The sequence below is a fragment of the Myxocyprinus asiaticus genome, chromosome 41, assembly GCF_019703515.2.
Source record: "Myxocyprinus asiaticus isolate MX2 ecotype Aquarium Trade chromosome 41, UBuf_Myxa_2, whole genome shotgun sequence".
Taxonomy (NCBI): Eukaryota; Metazoa; Chordata; class Actinopteri; order Cypriniformes; family Catostomidae; genus Myxocyprinus; species Myxocyprinus asiaticus.
The window spans coordinates 28,780,600-28,794,621 of NC_059384.1; the positions used below are offsets into that span (position 1 = coordinate 28,780,600).

Sequence of the window (14,022 nt, forward strand, 5' to 3'; positions counted from 1 at the left end):
CTTTACTGGGACTGTAAAGCATCACTCAATCACTGTGATCCAGTCACCTGAATTAAACATTTTAAAATAACACTTTTCTCGATCATTTGATCATCAATGGATGAATTACTGCTTGTGTGAGTCACCATTCACTGTGACTGCCTCTTTTTTTCATACAGTGAAAGTGAATGGCGACTAAGGCTGTCATTCTGCCTATGGAGTGGTGGTGTTGTGGGCTAAAGCACAGAACTGGTAAGCAGAAGGTTTCTGGTTCGCTCCCAACAGCCACCACCATTGTGTCCTTGAGCAAGGCACTTAACACCTTATTGCTCTGGGGGGACTGTCCCTGTAATACGTGCACTGTAAGTTGCTCTGGATAAAAGTGTCCAACAAATGCATAAAGGTAAAATGTAACATCTCCTTTTGTGTTCCACTGACTAAAGAATGTCATATGGGTTTGAAACAACATAAGGGTTTAGTAAATAATGACATTTTCATTTTTGGGTGAACAATCCCTGAATGATAAAAAAGAAGTTTGCCTCTGAGCAATATCAGAGAATTTTCCTATGGGCTGTGCACTGGATTTTGGCAAAGGTGGGGAAGTCTGTTTGAGCGACTGGCAGTATATGAATGCACAGCAAGCCATTGAGGTGAGCTAAGGACAGGAGCCTGACCCAGATACAGGGTAATGAGCTCTTTAAGGCAGATCTTTCTGGGAGCCTCTCCTGGACTTTCACTGACTGGCCACAGCTCAATGAATGTGCAGTATACTGAAAAGAACAGATGACTGTGGACTTAGCCTGGTCCAATTTGTCATCATTTACTCACTGTCATGTTGTTCCAAACCCAAAATATTTACTTTCTCCCCTGGAACACAAAAGATGATTGATAGGCAGAATGTGCACACTGTTCTTTTCTATATAATAAAAGTGGATGGGCACTTGAACTGTCAAGCTCCAAAAAAGCACTATAAAAAGTAATCGATATGATTTGGGCGCTATATTCAAAGTTATTACTCCATTTTATTACACGGGTCTCTGGAATACTCGGTTCTGATTGGTCAGTGGTGCCATCTAGCGATCTGATATTTCAGAGTAACAACCGAACATCCAGGTATTAAGATATGTCAGTCCTGTCATCCAAGAATTGCAAGTCATCTTTCCTACTTTTTGTATCACTTTGCAATCTCTACAAGTAAGCTAATAAATTATTCCAACTCATCTCAATGTTTCATGTCCATTTTTTTTTTATTTATTTATTTGGCAAGTAGTCTTGTAATAAGCTGGATAATGACCAATCAGACATTTTTGCTAAATAAACACCACCAGAACTCCGAAGCAAACCGGAGGTGCAAATCAGCTGTTCTTCTATATCTTTCTTCTCACATAACAACATAATTTCAATGCAAGTCAATATTTCAAGTCCATTTATTTATGTATTTATTTAGTAGCTGTGTAATAATCTACCTGTCATAGCTCTTAAATTTTATTCACTTTTATTCAAATTTGGTGCAATCACATTTGACGCATTTTGTGGCGCCAGGTTCGACGATACCATATGTCTCTAGCCGTCAAAGTCACTGGTTTGAATTTGTGGAAAATGTGAATAAGATTTGAGAGCTACGGCAAAAGGAGGGCGAGATGTTCAGATTTAGAATTCAGTCTGTTTCTCAGATTGATTCTATTGCATGCCTTTAGAAGTAAAATAGTGCAATATAGCGCAAAAGTCGTATGGACTACTGATTTGGTCCTGTTTTGTCATTCTTGGAGCTTGGCAGTGCCTTTTCCCATTCACTTTAATTGTGTGGAAAACAGCAAACAGGAAAATCTGCTAAACTTCTTTTGTGTTCTATGGAAAAAAGGTCATACAGGTGTGTAAAAACATTAGGGTGAGTAAATCAGGACAGAATGTTAATTGTGTATAATTTCTTTAATGTACATTTTGTTCCAACTCTTAGTCTTAAACAAGACTACGGTGGTTTGCTAGTCTTAGCTGGCCTCTCAGCCTCCCAGGTTGTCCCCCGGTTGCCCATTGTCTTCAATTTCTCTTTGACCTTTTGGCATAGGCGTGTGTCCCATTTCTCAGATCCTAATATTGGAAGATAAAAGCTCCCAACTTAGACCAGCAATTAGTGATACATTTGGTAATGGTGGTTTCTGTAATCCTAGATACAAGCAAAAGAGCAACCAAAGTGGCCCCAAGGCCAATGTGAACTCATGGTCCAACACTCACATCTGCTACACAGAACAGCAGCAACCACGGCAATAATTATATGTGTGGATAGTGAATATCACTTTGATTCCATCACCGATTCTGCTGAATTACTAACAATTATCTATTGGACATCTTTGCATCAATTCAAACATGTTTACCTTCTCCTATGGTGCTACTGATAGAGCGTTGCGATAACAGCCTGAGAGACACTAGTTCTGGTCCCACAGAAACCAGGAAGTAATCTTGTTCACATAATCAATGATGAGCACAATATGGAGGTTGCATTTTCCCTATAAAATTTGATTTTTACTTCACTGATGGTAAGGTTTAGGGATGAGGTTTGGGTTAGGGCATCGGGTTAATAAAATATGCATTCCTCTTTACTCTATTACATCATTTAAATCTAAGTCACAATACAACTCACTTTTGTCGCCACTCTGTGGACATTTTACCCATTAACTGGAGCTCACACATGCCCATGTATTCAACAAAACTTCCAGCTTCAGCCACTGGGGTCAGTGATTCGAATCTCAGTAAGCACAGACTGATTTTAGCTGAAGAGCATTTTGCCTACGGTTGCCGAGTTCAGTGAGATCAGTCTACATGGTCGGTGCCATGATGAGATTTAAATTGGTAACCCCCTTGCCTTGGACACTTTCAATTGTGGAAAAATAAATCATACACACCAAAATATGCTGTGTATATGATATTTATTTCTATAATGCCATTATGAATTACACAATGCCATTGCTTTTGTGTAATACCGCATTCACACTGATAGGTGTGAGTATCACAAGTCAAAGACTGCAACTGTATCTGCAAAATAGAAAAATTACTGAGTGCACCTTTAACTGTTGTAGAGCTAGTTTCATGAAAGGCTAAAATCAGCTCAGTCAAGTGAGGTCAGCCGAAAGTCGTCATTACAAATCACGGAAAAAAAAATCGCAAGTTGTGTCTCAATTAAAGGTTGCATCTGCAGTTTAGATTAGCCAGATGATGAATCCATTTACAGAGATGCTTTAAAACATATCTGTTGTACTGGTGTCCATCAAAGCATATTTGTGGTTTATGAAACCTGTGTAAAGAAAAACAAGGGTTTGTTTTAAGTATAAGAAAACATCTCTCAAATTTTCAGCGAAACTGTTGAGCAACTTTGGGCCACTTAATAAAGATTGTCATAACATAAGAGACAAAGAAGAAAGCACTGCCATACCTGTTACAATGAAGCAAACAGGGCTCTGCTTTAGTTACATTCAGATGGTGTCTGAGGTAGAATGAAAATGAAACTCTTCTTAAACTCTGTTTAACCTGCCGAAGAACAAAGACGTAACAAAAGAGGCAAACGACTCTCAAAGAATAATACATGTTTTTGACCCCCGGGTTCATGACACAGTGGATGCTGGTTTGAAGAGATAATGTGAAATACAGGACCAGGCCTCTAAATAGCATGTGGCCATCAATGCATGAAGCCAGATAACTCAATATAATAATTAGAGCATGAGCATGCTCTAAGTTCTGGGGAAAGTTTTGAAACTCCATTTTAAGTAAACAGCTATTTGAAGTTGCCTCTATTTGTCATCTATAACAGAGAAATGGAGTCACCTGCCATTGGTCTGGTAATCACAGTTTCTGATGACATTATTATAAACCTGGGCCCGTATTCACAAAGATTTTTATCTTACCACTTGTAGTTCTCCAAAGAGTTCCTAGCTAAGAGTTTTAGCTTAAATCCTATTCACAAAACTGCAAAGAGAAAGTTTTACTAAGGAATAGGGAAAAATCTTAAGGTAAGAGTAAAGGCAGAGTTGACCTTGTTGCTATGGATGACGTCACGTTTTATGAACGTGCATTCTTAAATAGCGCAAAGTGATCGGTAGACAGAGAACCGCTATTTGTCGGCACATTCATTATAGACAGACCGCGGGAAATACAAACATACATACATATATACTCTACAGGTCAAAAGTTTAGGGTCACTTACTCATTCTTTATTATTATAATTTTTTTCTTCAAATTTTAGAATAATAGTAAAGTCATCAAAACTATGGAATAACATAAATGGAACTATGGGAATTATGTTGTGATTAAAACAATCCAAAATAAATCAAAACTGTGTTATATTTTAGCATCTTCAAAGTAGTCACCCTTTGTCTAGAATTTGCAGACATGTACTCTTGACATTTTCTCAACCAACTTCTTGAGGTATCACCCTGGGATGCTTTTTAAACAGTATTGAAGGAGTTCCCATCTATGTTGGGCACTTATTGGCTGCTTTTCTTTATTATTTGGTCCAAGTCATCAATTTCAAAATCTTTTATTTTTATATTTTACATTCAATACATTTTTAGTATTGTAATGAAATAAATTAATATGTTGGCACAATGATATTTTTGTCTACAAAACTAATTTCAAACACTTATACCGCCTTTTAGCATCTCATAATGTAATAAAAAAGCATAACGTAACAACTGCACATAAATGTAATAAGTTAAAAGTAATAAATGTTCATAATGTAATAATTTTCTCAAAACGTAATAAAATTCTGAACACATAATGTAATAATGTTTTTCGAATTATGTAATAGGTTATTTTATGGGAAATATATTACATTATGAACTCAATGTAGCAATTCAAATTAAATCACAGTACACAATGCAATAACAGCACACATTGTATAAGTGAAACATAATGTTTCTAATATAATAATTTTCTCTCAACATAACATTATGAGCACAAAACGTATTAATATACTATATATACACACACACACTACCGGTCAAAAGTTTTGAAACACCTGACTGAAATCTTTTGATCTGAAGGTGTATGCTTAAATGTTTGAAATTAGTTTTGTAGACAAAAATATAATTGTGCCACCATATTAATTTATTTCATTATAAAACTAAAATTTAATTAAAAAAATAAAGTTTTTGAAATTGATGACTTGGACCAAATAATAAAGAAAAGCAGCCAATAAGTGCCCAACATAGATGGGAACTCCTTCAATACTGTTTAAAAAGCATCCCAGGGTGATACCTCAAGAAGTTGGTTGAGAAAATGTCAAGAGTACATGTCTGCAAATTCTAGGCAAAGGGTGACTACTTTGAAGATGCTAAAATATAACACAGTTTTGATTTATTTTGGATTTTGTTTAGTCACAACATAATTCCCATAGTTCCATTTATGTTATTCCATAGTTTTGATGACTACTATTATTCTAAATGTGAAAAAAAAAAAAAATTATAATAAAGAATGTATTTCAAAACTTTGACCGGTAGAGTGTGTGTGTGTGTGTGTGTGTGTGTGTGTGTGTGTGTATATATATATATATATATATATATATATATATATATATATAGCTAAATTGAATAGGTTATTACAGTAAGAGAAATATATTAATAATTTTGTAAATGTGATCTGTTCCATCATTTTAAGTTGATTTGACCCAGAAACACATTTTGAGCTTTATGCACCCCATTAAAAAATAAATTCTCAGATTTCTGAATTCATAATTACTAGTATCTAATCATTGTCTAGATTTAATCATTTAAATAGTGACTGTCGTAAAAACTCCAAGCATTTTTTTTTTTTACATTTGGCAGAATTAGGAGATTTATTTAAACATAGGCTACATTAAATAATTTATTGACATCAATCACAGGTAAGTAAAAATATAATGCATATTTATTTTATTCTACATGTATCTTTGTCACATCATCATCCATTCTTTTTCACGGACTCTTAATTTGACACTGTTATGAACATTTATGTTGTAGTTTTTCCCCACACTACATTTCCCAGCATGCACCATCATTATTTTCACCTGTTTCCCATCAGTGTTCCTAGCTGTACCTTGTATTGTGATTTCCTGTGTTTTGTATACATATTCCCATCGTGTTTCCTCACTCATTGTCTATTCTCGTCTATTGTGGCATTGAGCTAAAGTCATACTTTTTTTAAGCCTAGTGCTATTTCTATTTGTACAGGTGCATCTCAATAAATTAGAATGTCGTGGAAAAGTTCATTTATTTCAGTAATTCAACTCAAATTGTGAAACTCGTGTATTAAATAAATTCAATGCACACAGACTGAAGTAGTTTAAGTCTTTGGTTCTTTTAATTGTGATGATTTTGGCTCACATTTAACAAAAACCCACCAATTCACTATCTCAAAAAATTAGAAAATGGTGACATGCCAATCAGCTAATCAACTCAAAACACCTGCAAAGGTTTCCTGAGCCTTCAAAATGGTCTCTCAGTTTGGTTCACTAGGCTACACAATCATGGGGAAGACTGCTGATCTGACAGTTGTCCAGAAGACAATCATTGACACCCTTCACAAGGAGGGTAAGCCACAAACATTCATTGCCAAAGAAGCTGGCTGTTCACAGAGTGATGTATCCAAGCATGTTAACAGAAAGTTGAGTGGAAGAAAAAGATGCACAACCAACCGAGAGAACCGCAGCCTTATGAGGATTGTCAAGCAAAATCGATTCAAGAATTTGGGTGAACTTCACAAGGAATGGACTGAGGCTGGGGTCAAGGCATCAAGAGCCACCACACACAGACGTGTCAAGGAATTTGGCTACAGTTGTCGTATTCCTCTTGTTAAGCCACTCCTGAACCACAGACAACATCAGAGGCGTCTTACCTGGGCTAAGGAGAAGAAGAACTGGACCGTTGCCAGTGGTCCAAAGTCCTCTTTTCAGATGAGAGCAAGTTTTGTATTTCATTTGGAAACCAAGGTCCTAGAGTCTGGAGGAAGGGTGGAGAAGCTCATAGCCCAAGTTGCTTGAAGTCCAGTGTTAAGTTTCCACAGTCTGTGATGATTTGGGGTGCAATGTCATCTGCTGGTGTTGGTCCATTGTGTTTTTTGAAAACCAAAGTCACTGCACCCGTTTACCAAGAAATTTTGGAGCACTTCATGCTTCCTTCTGCTGACCAGCTTTTTAAAGATGCTGATTTCATTTTCCAGCAGGATGTGGCACCTGCCCACACTGCCAAAAGCACCAAAAGTTGGTTAAATGACCATGGTGTTGGTGTGCTTGACTGGCCAGCAAACTCACCAGACCTGAACCCCATAGAGAATCTATGGGGTATTGTCAAGAGGAAAATGAGAAACAAGAGACCAAAAAATGCAGATGAGCTGAAGGCCACTGTCAAAGAAACCTGGGCTTCCATACCACCTCGGCAGTGCCACAAACTGATCACCTCCATGCCACGCCAAATTGAGGCAGTAATTAAAGCAAAAGGAGCCCCTACCAAGTATTGAGTACATATACAGTAAATGAACATACTTTCCAGAAGGCCAACAATTCACTAAAAATGTTTTTTTATTGGTCTTATGATGTATTCTAATTTTTTGAGATAGTGAATTGGTGGGTTTTTGTTAAATGTGAGCCAAAATCATCACAATTAAAAGAACCAAAGACTTAAACTACTTCAGTCTGTGTGCATTGAATTTATTTAATACACAAGTTTCACAATTTGAGTTGTTACTGAAATAAATGAACTTTTCCACGACATTCTAATTTATTGAGATGCACCTGTATATTGTCTTCATCATCATTAAAAACTGCATTTGGGTTCAACCAGCATCTCTCTCCTTGTTCATGCTGACACTGCTGTTGTAGCCCATTCACCTCAAGGTTCAACGCTCACAACAATTGTACAGAGTGGTTACAGAGAGTTACCGTAGCCTTTCTGTCAGCTCGAACCAGTCTGGCCATTCTCTGTTGACCTCTCTCATCAACAAGGTGTTTCCATCCACAGAACTGCCGCTCACAGTCTAGAGACTGTTGTGCATGAAAATCCCAGGAGATCAGCAGTTACAGAAATACTCAAACCAGCCCATCTGGCACCAACAATTATGCCACAGTCAAAATTACTGAGATCAAATTTTTTCCCCATTCTGATGGTTGATGTGAATTTTGTGTATTTTGTAGGTAGTTTAGACTAGATTTAGATGAAGAAAAAAAATGGGACTATTGTAAAGGAATGCCAATGTTTTTTATGCCTTAAAAAGGTATACTATTGTATTTGTTACAATATGACAAAATTATTACATGTTTTTGGTGAGTTCATAATGTAATACACTTCAAACAGCTGTAATAATGCATTAAACCAAAATGAGGTGATAAACAGCATGTAACAAACATTAAACAACAAAACACACAATACAAACCCTAATCTCTGTATACATGGTGTAATATTTATACTAGCAGCCAGACTGCGAGTGCAGTGGTGGTTTGTGTGCGTGATGGATGTTCGTCTCGTTCACAGACTCTTGTTACGCCGCTCATTTGTGACAGTTCCACTGTATAACTTATGAAATGTGAGCACTACAATCATAATGGGAATAGGTAACATCATACAGATCGAATAGTCATGAGTCATAACATTAGAAAAGTCTCAACTCGTAAATTACAAGCACATTTGTTTCACTCACAAACTAGGTAGTGAAATGAGACGTTGTGTGTGTGCACGCACACTGTCACTTGAGGTTGCCCGAGTCTCTGCTTGAAGGAAAGAAGCTGCAGGCAATCAGAGAATCTCAGCCGCAAGCAAATAAACCATAACAAATTATCGGAAAATATTGGCGGTAATTCCATTATTGCCGTGATAATGTTTTGATTTTCTGCCAATAATATATCGGTAGCCGGTATATCATGCATCCCTACAGTAAGATCATTAATCTTACAGTTCGTTAAGTCCTTTAGTTTTATACTTTGCCCACCAACATCTACTCAGTTTCCTCAAATAATGCATGACTTGTATTACACACAGATAACCAATATTAGCATTATCTTCATGCAATATAGCCAGAAGGGAACTGGTTCCCATGGTGTGGAAGATAAGTGGTGAATGAGGTCCACCTGTGTGCCACACCAGTCTTGCATTCCAGTGAGGGGCGGCAGAAGTATTTAAGGAGAGGAGACAGCAGCAGACGAGAGAGAGATGCACGAAGCCTGTTTGTCTTTTTAAGTTCAGACGTAGCTGTCTGAAAAGCAGTGCATGTCTTTGTTTTGTTACATACTGAAAAGTGTATACTAAATGTCTATGTGTTTGTCAAGCCGGTCACAGCTTCCTCTGCCATCTTTGAATTGCTACACCTGTTTAGCCTGGTTTCTCACAAGTTTTTTTTTTTTTTTCTCCATTAACTAACATCTTACAGAGTTTTGTGTTCCTTGCCACAGTCGCCTAAGGCTTTCTCACTGGGGGCCTAAAGACAAAACATTTCAAAGGATGATTTTCAATCACGTTTTTCATTTAAACTGCTCAGTGATGACTTTAAGACATTACAGACATTACAGCATCATTTTCTGTTACAGAATAAATATCTGTAAAGCTGTTTTGAAATGATGCGTGTTGTGAAAATCGTTAAACAAATAAAAATGACGACTATATTCTGCTTTATTTTCTGAGATCTATCTGGAAAAATAATCAGTATAATTGTCACTTTTGTATGAACAGAAATTCTGTGCAACCATTACAAAAAGATTTACTCATATTTAAGTGAACAAAACAGCAAAACAAATAGAGTGCAACAGTGCCCACGCACTTTTTCAGCCATCTTGGTTCTGGAAGTATTTTTTCCATTCATTTATTTCATAGGGGTTTCATAACATCCTTGATCAAAGACTTTGAGGCCATGAACCAAACCAGCCAGCTCCAAAGTGAATCATAACATTACAAACTTTGATTTGAAGCAAAAAAGTATTTGAAAATCTGACAAAAATATAAAGGCACAAAACTTTGTACTTAATGTCTCTTGTGAGGGAATGAACTACAATTCCATGAAGCATTGCGTACTTGAATTAAAAACTATGAAAAAATATAAAAGTATTTATTTAAAGTTGTTGACTATAAGTATATAAACTATATTTTGATTTTATTGCAGGAGCGGGCAGTCACTGCAGAGCTTGTTTGGTGCGCTTTGTTCACGAGATTCTCTAATTGGTGGATCATTTCCCTTCAGGATCATAGGTAGCGTAACTATTCAACAGAAATTCTGCTATTAACATAATGTTTTACAATTTAAGATGAAATAACACAGACTGATGGCTTCAACAGAAGAATATACTATCGATTAACAACCATGAAACTCACAGTAGGTCTGTTTTTAAATGTTTAGAAGTTATCGTCAAATAGCAATTCCCCTATGAAAAAAATAAATAAATAATTGGATTTTTACTTCTGGTACTAGATTGCTGACTCTAATGTGGCTGGCCAGACAATTTCTTTCCATCTAATGGGGCAGTTCTTTATGAGAACAAGCTGCATAGTAGACCAGACTTTAGGCCAATAGTGGCTCTGCAAAACTGTACACCTGCATTGCTTCCCTGCCAACTGGCATTGGCAGACACATTAAAGAGATCCACTTGGAGCTGTAACCAAGTCTACAAATCCTTTGATTGGCTGACTGAAATTAAAATAAACCAAGCATTGTTTAAAACTCCTTAGCTTTCCTAATCTAAGAGAAGTTAGAGTGTGTTGTGGTCTGTTTGTTACTGTCATTTTGGATGTTCTGCCCAATGAGAGGACACTGACATTGACTAGATCTGTGAGAGAGGAATTTTTGTCTCTGCTGTGTTCCCATGGGAGGATTCTGGAACATGTGACGAGCTTTTAAGTGCTTGGAGCTCGTGTAAGATTCATCCGTTAGACCACAAACATTTGGGACAGGGGATGCATGATGCAGTGCAGAAACAAGAGCAAGTAAAAAACAGACAAGACGTACATAAATCAGGAGAACTTTTAAAAATACCTGTCTCTTGATAAGGGCTCTGCGTTGACTCATCCAAACTTAAAGCTACATCTGTCACTTCATTTTTATTGTTAATAGTGAGTTAAGGTATCAGCTTAAAAGTTTTGTGTTTTAAAGTTTCTTCATAATCATATAATGGGGACTCCACACCACTATGTGGTTTGCTTCGATTTTTACACTAAGTGGGACCTTTAATATTTTTCCCACAGTGCAGCTTTGTTATAAAGTACCAACATGATCACAGTAGTAGCAGCTTGAATGGGCCTCTTTATATTTTAAGTGAAGTGCTTGTTTGTAAGACAGAAAAAAACTTCTGAATGACCCAAACAGAGAAAAGTTTGCAAACAAAATAGCCACTACAGGATTCTACAGACCGTTTAGTAGAGTTTCTTCTTTCTTTCTTTCTTTCTTTCTTTCTTTCAATTACAAGACATCCAAACTTTCTGTAAACTCCATAAATGACATAAAAACATCAGCACACTACCAAACCAGAACTGTGCATGGATACAAAATGTATTTGTTATAGGCAGGCAGACAAATTCAGTTTTTTGTCAGTCTTGACAAATATTACATGGGCTGAGAATACATTGACCAATTGACCCGGTTGCTAGGGTGGGTAGAGTCATGCTGGTTTAACTTCCAAATGGTTGCCATAATGTGGTTCTCACTCTCAGTGGGGCGTGTGGTGAGTTGTGTGTGGATGCCACGGAGAATAGCGTGAAGCCTCCACATGCGCTAGGTCTCCGCGGTAATGTGCTCAACAAGCCATGTGATAAGATGCGTATATTGACGGTCTCAGACACGGAGGCAACTGAGATTCGTCCTACGCCACCTGGATTGAGGCAAGTCACTACGCCACCACGAGGACTTAGAGCGCATTGGGAATTGGGCATTCCAAATTGGGGAGAAAAAAAAAAAAGAAAAAAAAAGAAATCATATAAGTTTACTTTTTATAAATGACCAGTGTTGTTACGATATTTCTTAAGTTTAACCCCGAACCCAAACCTAAACCTAAACTTAACCATAAAGTATAACCCTTTACCCAACCACTAAACTTAATCAATGATTTAGTTATTAAAATAACTTTTGTATACCACAGGAGAAAGACAAATATCGGGGTATAGAACGAGATAAGGGAACCGTATTACAGGTTTCTGACAAATATCAGTCATTTGTATTGCATACATAAATAAGGAATGAACAACCAAACTTGTTCACAGACGTTTCTTTTCATAAAATAAAGTGTTGGATCAGAAGCCAGCTAAAATTTTATGCCTGTATTGTATCAGTTAGAAATCCTGTTTGTTGATTGGTTGGTCTATATGAGATTAAAATTAATACTTTTTCGTAAAGAGCCAAGTCGCGAGTTATTACGAGTTGTCGTGAGAATATGTTGGTTTATCTGGGGCGACATTACATGGTTCATATTTATGCCGATATTAGGAAACATTCTTACTAGCATATCGCTTATGATTGCTCTCCATAAAAATGTATCTCTGTAATCTCATGAGTCTGGAATCTCAAACACATTAAATTGTCTGTGTTGCAGGTCAAAATGCATCACAGCAAACTCATTGAGTTTAATTGTGAATAATTGGCAAACAATGACCACATAGAGAGCAGTGTTCAAGAGCTGGCTGAACACTGACCAACAGACTGTTCTGAGCAACAAGTTGAACTGTGTTTCAACTCACTGCCAATCACCATCATAGCATTGAAAGGCACTAAAAACATGATGGGAATCCTTCCTTCCTGTGGGAAAATCAATATTGTGTTGAAATTTAAGGAATGCGGATGGCACACTCATCTATAATTGTGAATGGATTAAGAATAAAAAAGTGCCAGTTTTTTAAATTAGCCAAATCGGTGTCAGAATCTTACAAGATAACTTTGCTTTTGTTTCGCATCTCTGGCAGCAAAATGTTTAAATGTTAAAGTGCACCCCAAAAAAAAGGAAATTATGTCACCATTTAATACACCCTCATGTTGTTCAAAAGCCATATAAGTTTCTTCCATGGAACACAAAATGAGATGTTAGACAGAATAGCTGGGTTTCCATCCACATTTTTATTGGAATTTTGTGATATTGCATAAAAATTGCTGGATGCAAACACCAAGATATCAATAAAATGTCCTAAATGCAAATAAAAAAATGTATATGCTCACTTAGTGTGGATACATTTTATATTCAGTAAGAAGGTATGCGTATATGGAAACACATTTACTGAATAAGCTTCAAGATGTGCATCAAAAAATTAATGTGACTGAATAATTAGTTCATAACTAGACTAACCAGTAGACCAGTATCATCGCATAGCATCTAAAATGTTGGTCTGGTTTTTCTGAAATGCTGGACAAAAAGCCTGTCATCAAAATTTTTGGCTATTATAATCTCCTAGAACTGTTGACACGCTTTCGCTCCGAGACATAAGGCATCTGCCGCTGAACGCTAGCAAACATGAAGTTCGTCAGAGCATTTTGTCTCTAAACTGTAAGTAATTTATTACATTTAATGAAAGAGCCACATTGGCTCTCCAATGGATACAACTTTCATTTTCATTTCTATTTTGTGCCAATTTCCCTGTAAGTGTCGACTTTGTGCTCTTGGACGCATGGCATGGAAACGCTGCTTTAAGCATGCCCTAAGTCTAAGCACAAGTGGATTTGGCGAAACTGCGCGCGCAAAGCGCTAATGGGCTGGATCAAGCACAATTTAATTCAGAGGTTTTTCTCCAGTTACTGCACTGTCTGCATCCTATTATTTAGTCCATTCCCTGTCAAGCACCAGCAATATAAACAAAGACAGCACATTCATAAGAAGTTGGTAGTGTAGATGGGTTATATGCAATGAATTGCAGGAATAGAAATATGGACTTACGTTCTTTTGTGCATTAACTACGTGCCTGTTAAATGTCAGGCATATTTCTATGACAGTAACTTGCTCATTTTATATGCATGGAAAATGTGGTTCTCGTCAGGATTTGAATGTAGTCTCCATTTAATTTTGCTTTAAATATTCAAATAATTTATTGAAACAAAACAATTACATCAAAAATGTTTCTAAAT

The 14,022-nt window shown here is 36.7% G+C and overlaps 1 protein-coding gene across 5 annotated transcripts in view; it reads right to left on the reverse strand.

Annotated features, from left to right (window-relative positions):
• The window catches only part of sugct (succinyl-CoA:glutarate-CoA transferase), a 162,814-nt gene that overhangs the window by 70,886 nt on the left and 77,906 nt on the right, over nucleotides 1-14,022 (reverse strand). The window contains exons 13-14 of one of the 5 annotated variants that reach the window (XM_051682671.1): nucleotides 3,407-3,501; nucleotides 2,913-3,268 (exon numbers count right to left, since the gene is read on the reverse strand). The exons of the other annotated variants lie outside the window; for them this stretch is intronic. Coding sequence (XP_051538631.1) covers nucleotides 3,154-3,268; nucleotides 3,407-3,501 — 210 coding nt within the window. The 3' untranslated portion in view covers nucleotides 2,913-3,153. Of the gene's footprint in view, nucleotides 1-2,912; nucleotides 3,269-3,406; nucleotides 3,502-14,022 lie in introns of those variants that run through there. 5 annotated transcript variants of the gene reach the window in all.